Source organism: Balaenoptera borealis (genome assembly GCF_965194805.1).
Source record: "Balaenoptera borealis genome assembly, chromosome: 1".
Taxonomy (NCBI): Eukaryota; Metazoa; Chordata; class Mammalia; order Artiodactyla; family Balaenopteridae; genus Balaenoptera; species Balaenoptera borealis.
The window spans coordinates 185,738,913-185,747,935 of NC_138860.1; the positions used below are offsets into that span (position 1 = coordinate 185,738,913).

At 46.7% G+C, this 9,023-nt stretch overlaps 1 protein-coding gene across 5 annotated transcripts in view; it reads left to right on the forward strand.

Moving 5' to 3' along the window:
- The window catches only part of MTOR (mechanistic target of rapamycin kinase), a 125,498-nt gene extending 116,475 nt beyond the window's left edge, over positions 1–9,023 (forward strand). For all 5 annotated transcript variants that reach the window (XM_082380942.1, XM_082380945.1, XM_082380943.1 and 2 more), the window contains 8 exons: positions 66–138; positions 1,086–1,160; positions 1,551–1,686; positions 2,351–2,416; positions 4,688–4,768; positions 5,042–5,122; positions 7,342–7,447; positions 8,050–9,023. In XM_082380942.1, coding sequence (XP_082237068.1) covers positions 66–138; positions 1,086–1,160; positions 1,551–1,686; positions 2,351–2,416; positions 4,688–4,768; positions 5,042–5,122; positions 7,342–7,447; positions 8,050–8,065 — 634 coding nt within the window. In that variant the 3' untranslated portion in view covers positions 8,066–9,023. The remainder of the gene's footprint in view (positions 1–65; positions 139–1,085; positions 1,161–1,550; positions 1,687–2,350; positions 2,417–4,687; positions 4,769–5,041; positions 5,123–7,341; positions 7,448–8,049) is intronic.

Consider the following 9,023-nt stretch of genomic DNA (forward strand, 5'->3'; position numbering starts at 1 on the left):
CTTGGGGATTTGTTCATCTGTGCTGCTCTCTTGACCTCCCCCGGTCTCTCTTCTGTTTCTCAAAGACACCCATCCAACCTGATGCTGGACCGGCTGAGCGGGAAGATCCTGCACATTGACTTTGGGGACTGCTTTGAGGTGAACACGCGTTCCAGAACACCACGTAACCTCACCTTCCCGGATGACCACTTTCCACCCCCCTCCAACCATTTAGGCAAACTTAAGCCCAAAATGCAGTATCCTCACCCCTGCCTCTCCTACCTAAGTGACAGAAAATCAATCTAACAAATGAAATCCATGCTCTTTGATACTTGCCATAATTGGACTCAGAAAAGGTGGGTGGGGGGCACGGTTCACAACCCTCCTTTGTTTGTTCTTTTCTTTTCGGCCACTCCACGCGGCATGTGGGATCTTGGTTTGCCGACCAGGGAATCAAACCCACGCCCCCTGCATTGGAAGCGTGGAATCTTAACCACTGGACCACCAGGGAAGTCCTTTTTAATTTTTTTTTTTAAGTTTCTTTTTTTTTTTTTTTTTTGGATGTGGACCATTTTTAAAGTCTTTGTTGAATTTGTTACAATATTGCTTCTGGGTTTTTTTTTTTTTGATGTTTTGGTTTTTTGGCCGCAAGGCATGTGGGATTTAGTTCCCTACCAGGGATCAAACCCGTACCCCCTGCACTGGAAAGCGAAGTCTTAGCCACTTAGCCAGGAAGTCCCCACACACCCTCTTTAAGTGGAGGAATCCCTTATCCTCGACGTGGCCTGCTGGTCAAAGGCCTGGGCATGATGCACACTTGTCTTTTTCTTTTTTTCTCTCTTTTTCTCCCTCTCTCTTTCCTCTCCCTCTCTCTCCCCACCCTCCCTCTCCCCCTCTCTCCCTCTCCCCCACCCTCTCTTTTTTATTTTTAGTTGTCTATTCGATCCCAGTGACAAGACCCGTCACTGAACTCAAGCTGCTTCCTTTCTGTGCTCTAATTGAAGTCGGTGCTGGTGATGCAAAGGAAAGCCACCTGCCTGCCCCTGGCTTCAGCTGAGGAAAACAGTCTAACCAGTGGACTTGGTTTTTCCCTTTATTATCCTTAGGTTGCTATGACCAGAGAGAAATTCCCAGAGAAGATTCCATTTAGACTAACAAGAATGTTGACCAATGCTATGGAGGTGAGTGGATATTGGTAACGAGCTGATTTGAAGTGGGACCAATACAGTTCCAACCCTCTCTGAGGACAGACTTCCTTCCTTGTTGGATCTCCAGTTCCCCAAATGCCCAGGTTATTCTGTAGTCGTTTCCTGGTATTTTCCGTTGTGTTAGAAATGATCAGTCTTTGAAAGTCTTACCAACCTTTGCTCCAGACCTTGTTTCATATGAATCACAGTCCTGACCTGACCCTTTGCTCTGAAGACATTCCCAGCCTGGCCCATCAGTCACGGGCTAAGTCGTCTTCCTGCGTGGAGGTGACACGCCCTCTTGACTGCCTGACTTGTGGTTGTAAGGCCTTCAGGGGCCAGTGTCAGTGACCTCTGTGGTGAATGGCTCTGGCCCGCCTGCAGGTCACGGGCCTGGATGGCAACTACAGAATCACATGCCACACGGTGATGGAAGTGCTTCGGGAGCACAAGGACAGCGTCATGGCCGTGCTGGAAGCCTTCGTCTACGACCCCTTGCTGAACTGGAGGCTGATGGACAGTGAGTCTTAGCAAGTGCCCGGGAACTGGGGTCCGCGCCCTCCCAGAGTGGGGGCGTCTGGCGCGTTCCACTTCACGGTCCCGTCCCCCTTCAAGCGCGGGGCCCAGGACACATTACTAGGCTGCTGCATTACATTTTCACAAAGCAGCTCTGGTGGCTGGAAATGAATTTCAAGTGTTTTTATTAACTAAGACAGAAAACTCCAGTCATCAGTTTAGATACTAACTGAAACCTTTTTCAGGGTAAATTAAGTGCTCTCATGATTTTTGTTTAGGTTTCATGTTAAGTAGCAGATGGAATTTTGACAGGAGATGCAAGCAGTTGTGGTATCTCAGCAATATCTCAGTCTATTCTTTTTTCCTACCTCCTTAGAAGGTGTTTACTAATAAGAGGCGTCTTTTCCACTGTGCTTGTCATACTTTCACCTTGTTGTCTGGTTTACATAGTCTGAATCCAGCTCAACCATATAAAGTGTCCCTCAGGATGGGATACCTGTGCTAACATCTACCCGTTTCTCCCGAGCAGTACGTCTTTGGTTCTCTCTTAGGGGTTATAGCTTTTGGGAAAATTATATTTTTATGATTATAAGAAAATATATCAATCAAGTTTTTTTCAAGTCAAAGTTTGAAGCACTTTTTAATCCTCCCTTTATTTCTTTCCCTAGCAAATACCAAAGGCAACAAGCGATCACGAACGAGGACAGATTCCTACTCTGCTGGCCAGTCAGTAGGTGGGCGCATCCCCTGAAGGGTTGCAGATTCTGTCCTTTTCTGTCCATAGTGTTTCTAGAAGAGGGTGAGCTTTGTCACTGCCTTTAGGAAGCATGACTTAAAGTAGTAAGCACCTAACGTGTGTTTTATTTAATGCCTCTCAGGAAGGAGTGGGTAGCTAAAGCTCAGAAATTTTGATCAAACTATCCAATCTTAATCTGTCTGTAAAAACATAATTAAAAGTATGTCTGAATATTAGCCTGTATTTAGCCTGCCCTTTAATGGTGCCTGGGTTGTGATAATTACTAGCTATAATACCTTAATCCTAAAGCTTTGTTAATAGCTCAGAAATAGGAAGATGGAAGCAGCAGAAATGTACTCACACTGCTGCCTGAGGAGCTGGGAAACCACATGAAACATTGTTTCCAAGAACGTGGTCCACAGAACAGGGTTCCAAGAAGATAATGTCCTTCCAAGAGCCAGAACAGGGTCAGCGTATTAAATGCTCTGAGACATCTCAAAGTAAAGCTGTTTAACTTTGTTTACCCTTGCCCTTTGCTCCCTACCCTCAGCCCAACCCTTTGACCCCCACATCTAACAACATCCTACACAGTCATCCTTTGGGAAGTACTGTCAGGGTGTATAATAGTAAAATATTCTCTACAAATACTTACGGAACATTTGCAACTAGTTACTTAGCTAAGCCAAATAGTGTTTAGAGGTGCAAAAAGAATGTGAGATACCGAGAATGCCCTGAAGAAGCACACAGTCCCATTATGGAATTGACCAGAGTATATATGAAAAAATAAAGAGAACAGTGCACTGCACAGGTACCACATGATTTGGTTGGTAACAGAGGGATGGTGGGCCTTAGAAAGGAGATACCACTCTGAACTGCAGTGGTTTAGGGAGATCGTGGGCTGGTGGAATTTAAGCTGAGCCTTACTGGATGTATGGAATCTGGATGTGTAGAAAGGAAGAGAGTGTTCTCGGCAGGAAATTGGGATCCTGGATTGGTATCATCTATGAATAGCTTGGACTCTACACTGCATACCGTAAATACCTGAATCACCCACGGTGTCTGGGGGGCCTCATACAGATGACTGGCCTCACCCAAATTACATGATACTGGTTTAACTCTCAGGGTCCACCTCCTTAATACATTATTGCAGAGGGGAATTAGGACAGCCTGTTCTGGTGGCACTAGGTGCTGGTGGACCTGGTTGTTTTTATGTGGCTTAAAAGTTAAGTTCCAGGGACTTCCCTGGTGGCGCAGTGGTTAAGAATCCACCTGCCAATGCAGGGGACACGGATTCAAGCCCTGGTCCGGGAAGATCCCACATGCCGCGGAGCAACTAAGCCCGTGCACCACAACTACTGAGCCTGTGCTCTAGAGCCCGTGAGCCACAACTGCTGAGCCCGCGTGCCCCAACTACTGAAGCCCGCACGCCTAGAGCCCGTGCTTCTCAACAAGAGAAGCCACTGCAGTGAGAAGCCCTTGCACCGCAACAAAGAGTAGCCCCCGCTCGCCGCAACTAGAGAAAGCCTGCGTGCAGCAACGAAGACCCAACACAGCCATAAATAAATAAATAAATAAATTTATTTTTTTTTTAAAAATGAAGTTCCAGGGACTCATTAATAAAAGTATTATTATTACTAGCTTCAGTTTGAAGGCCTGTGATGTCCAAGGACAATGTGTAAATAACTTCATAGTTCTGATTCTAGACTGCTCTCCTGAAGGCCACAATCATTGGAGGGTGACCCGACCCTAAAGCTTGTGGACTTTTTCTCCCCAGAATTGATGTATAAATTCCTCCAAGGAATAACATTCCAGTCATGTCTGTGACCCATTGAAAACTGATTTTCTTTATGTCATTCCCAGTTTTTGTCCAACCAAATTTTGTTACCAGATCTTTGACTCGTGATCCTATTCTGTATGTCAGAACATTTTATTAATGCTGTATGTTTGCAAATTCATGCTTTGCAGATTTTAAAACTTTTTTTTTTTTTGGCTGCGCCATGCAGCTTGTGGGATCTCAGGTCCCTGACCAGGGACTGAACCCGGGCCACAGCAGTGAAGGTGCCGAATCCTAAACACTAGACCACCCAGGAACTCACTAAGAACTTTTAAATACATGAAGAGTAACATAACACTTCTCTGTCCTTTCCCCTCTGAGATAGGTAGGGCAGGTGTTAAAGGGAATATAGTACATGAAGAATTAGAGCTAATACCTTGAAACGGTGGCTTCTTGGTGTTTGAATTTTCTGCTAACTGATTTTTTTCCTCCTAGAAATTTTGGATGGTGTGGAACTTGGGGAACCAGCCCATAAGAAAACGGGGACCACAGTGCCAGAATCTATTCATTCTTTCAGTAAGTCCAACCTCTGAGGAATTGCACCAGTGACTAGCTCATTAAGAAAATAGCAGCTGTGTGCACCATGATGAAGGTCAGTAAGAGGAAGCAACAAAACTGCCTTTGAGCAGAAAAGATCCTGTGAATTTCTCATTATATTCTGAGGACAAAGATAGACAAAGAAGAATTACTCAACATTTACAAAGTGAATATTTGAGAAAAACAGGGGCATCCATTGAACCTGTTGTGATGATCCAATCTTACTGTTATTTCTACTTTTGTATATTCCAGTTGGAGACGGTTTGGTGAAACCAGAGGCCCTAAATAAGAAAGCTATTCAAATTATTAACAGAGTTCGAGATAAGCTCACTGGTGAGTGTGTGTATGTGTTTACTTGAAAGGGACATAAAATCTCCTTTAGTGGGTGGTTGGCCCAGTTTCCAGTGGTGTTGGTGCCTAAACTTTGACCCTATGCTGCTAACTGGAGTGTCTCTGAGGCCATCAGTTAAGGACCCTCTCTGATTCTCTAATGACCAATAAACTTTAAGTAATGCTGTTAACCTTGTTTTAACAGTGAAGTTTAACAGTAAAGTTCTGTTGGGTCCAGAGTCAGCCAAATTCAGGAAAAACTTTTTTTATTATTATGGCTTGATATTAGAGCAAATGTGACCACTTGATTCATTGCCCATCTGTACTCAGGTAGCTGTTATGGAGTGGAGAACATGGAAGGGGAGAAACACATACTTTTGAACAGGAGACATGTCACATTAACCAGATGGTGTGACTTGGGGGTGGGAGGCGGGGAAGCCAAAGACCCCTCAGAAGGCGGTGAGGATGAACTGAGACCTGGGAGGCCCAGCACTGAGCATAGGGCCTGGCACATAAGCTTTGTCATCAAGGCACATTGGTTTATTGAGCACCCACAAGTGCTAGATGCTGAAGAAACGGTGTTGGTAAAAACAGGCAGCTTCCCTGCCTTCGTGGGGCTTAGAATCTAAAGAGGAATACTGTTGCGAGTGGAAGAGAGAGACTGGGGTTATGATGCCAATAACAGGGAATTTAAGTTCAGGAGTTCAGGACAAGCTTTCCTCAGCAAACTACCCATGAGCTTAAAATCTGAAAGAGGAGTTGATTAGGGCAGATTGTTCCAGGTAAAGGAAACAGCGTGTGCAAAGGCCCTGGGGTAGGAGGGAGTATAGCAAGAAAAAAGGTCCGAAAGCCTGCCGGTCTTAACTGCCCCAGAGAAAGGTGGGAGGAGCACAATGCAAAATGTTTTGACTCTGGGTAGGCCAGGGCCAGATCATACAGGACCTTATATTTTTATCCTATGTCTTATGGGCAGTGGGAAACCACTGAAAGGTTTTAAGGGGTTGGAGGGCCTGGGCAGGTTTGCATTGTGAAATCCTGCCTGCTCTGGCTACGGGAGGAGCAGGGGCTAAGGGGAGGAAGCAGTTGCCACAGTCATGCAGGCTGGACAGTTGATTAGACAAGGGCGGCAGCGGAGGTGGATTCAATAGCCGTTTAGAAGGTAAAAGCCAAAGGATTGATGATGGGGCATGAGGGGCGGGGCGGGATCAAGTGTGGCTCCAAGTCTCTGGTGACCTTCTGAGAGCTGGGATGAGCCTGACAGCCAGACTAAAGCAACTGAAGAGAATGTGAAGTGAGAGGGAGAAGCGAGGGAACGGAGACAAGTGTGAAAACTCTTGAGAAGTTTGGCTGTGCAGGGAGGAGCGAGGATGAAGCTGGAGAAGGAGCAGTTGGAGAGGCTTTTTTTTCCTTCAGTAGGAGAGGAACGTGTTTACAAAAAAAGCGAGAACGTGAGGGGGAGAGTTTGACGATATGAGTGAGAGGCAGGAGAGTCGATGTAAGGCTCCTAAGAAAGCAGCAGGCGGTGGAGCAAAGTGCAGGTGATCTCGGCCTTAAAGGGGAGGAGGGACAGCTCTGTGGGGTAACAGGAAGGAAGGAGAGGAAGCCAGCACCTTGAACACTGCCCGACACACTGTGCACGCAGCGAGTCCGTTACATCGTAGAGGGGGAGATGAGGGCACTGACGAGGGTGAGGAGCCAGAGGAGAGGTGTGGACGTTCAGGAGAGTAGAGGGCTTGGAGTGGCCCTTGCGGAGATGGGAAGGCACGTTGCCCGAGAAGCAGCACAAGCCGGCCAGGCAGCACCAAGTGCCCGAGTGAGGCGGGAGAGTATGAATGTGTGGTGAAAGCAGGCGGCCCTGCGGGAGGAAAGACTCGAAGGGGAGGCTAGAAGGATCGAAAAGAACCGGGTTCCTCGGCTACTTGCCCAACTCAGGGATGATTATGGCCTAGAGGAAGGAGTCTTCGTAAGCCCATCGGCCAGATCTTCGCCACTCCTGAACTCAGCCGACCGTAGCACTTTACCCTCCAGGACCGAGTGTGTATTAAGAGGAGACTGGTGTTTATCCAAGTCACGTGGAGGAGAATTTAAAATCCAACTGTTGTCTAGCCTTTATATTCATGTATGAGGAGGAACTGATTTGGGCCGCAGGGACAGTTAAGCCAAACAGGGGGCAAGGAGGGATAACCGGGTGCAGACTGGATGCTTTGTTTCTCCTGTCCTAGGTCGGGACTTCTCTCACGATGAAACGCTGGATGTCCCAACACAAGTTGAGCTGCTCATCAAACAGGCAACATCCCATGAAAACCTCTGCCAGTGCTACATCGGCTGGTGAGTGGCCTGTCAAAGCACCTGTTCAGATAAGCAGTCAGGACCCTACCCTGTGCCCCAAACCCAGAGTCACAGAAGAAGATTTGGGTGGGGGGGGGGAGAAATGCGGATGTGTATTTGGAAGGCAAACACCAAAATAAATTAAAATTACATTTTATAGTGGTTTAGAAGAATAGGTGAGGCCCCCTTATTTGGGGGGTGGGGAGGTTCTTTGGGGATTTTTGCTGTCAATTCAGAGATACTGGAAGGGCAGGAGAAGAAGCCAAAGCAGAGACAGAGAGAAGGAGATGAAAAGACAAATTTATCATCCAGGATTGTAACCTCAAGGACCACTCTGGGGTCTGCTTTGATTAATCGCCCGAGGCATGCTTGAAGGTAGAAACTTGAAAGAGAGGGTGGCAGGGAGGCGTCCTTCTGGGACCACAGCAGGCGTCAGCCCTGGACTGGAAATGATGAACGTGTCCTGCACAATGAGTTGTGAAAGGTCTCAGGGAACGCCCCAGGGGCTGTCAGACCTTGCTCTTCCCATGTTCAGTGTACCCATGTAAAGCTCTGAAGAAGCCCAAATTATTAAAATACTCCTTTTCTCTCTGTCTTCTTAGGTGTCCTTTCTGGTAACTGGAGGCCCAGACATGCCCACAGCATTTCTCTTGAGGCTTTTGTACTTTGGTATATGCTTCCACTAAACTGAAGCCATGGTCAGAAAGTTCAGCTCTGTTAAATATTTTGAAATGTAAATGAAAAGAACTACTGTATATTAAAAGTTGGTTTGAACCAACTTTCTAGCTGCTGTTGAATATATTGAAGAATATATTGTCAGAAACACAAGGCTTGATTTGGTTCCCAGGACAGTAAACGCAGTAATACTACAGAAATCAAGCCATTGATTTTGGGGAACAGAAGATTTCATAACTTTAGAAATACGGGTTTTGACTTAACTCACAGAAGAACTCATAAGCGTTTGCTGACAGGAGAATGGCCTAGTCGATCCTCTCAACATGGACACAGCAAACTCAGCACAGTCATGAAGCCTCAGGTCCTGGAGGACACGGATTAGGGTTCTGAACTGTAAGGAAGCAGGAGAAGCTGACTTTGTCACCTGCGCCCATCTCATTACCTCACTGGTCCGTGGACGGCAGCAACAACCTTTGCAAGATGGGCCGAAATGGGTGGGAAAGGTCTGTCTCCTGCCTCACCCGTGATGCTGCACCGTACACACTTCAAGACCGGAGCCACTCGGAGGGGAGTTTCTTCAGATCGCCGGGCGGCCTCGGCTGAGCAGGTACACGGAGCGGATCACAGAGCAGTAGGAGGCCCACACTGGCCTCCCCCAGCATGGTTCTGGGATGTTTTCCGTGAGGTCTGAACGCTCTGTGTTTAGAGCAAGGCCTTGGAATACAGGAATGCTGTCACGGAGGTGCTGACACAGAGAGGGAAGGTCTAGTACATGTTGGGAATTAGGAGCAAAAGAAATATTAAACTAAATGCACAAAATATAAAGTGTAGCCATGTCTAGACACCATGTTGTATCTGAATAATTTTTGTGCCAATAAATGACATCAGAATTTTAAAAACA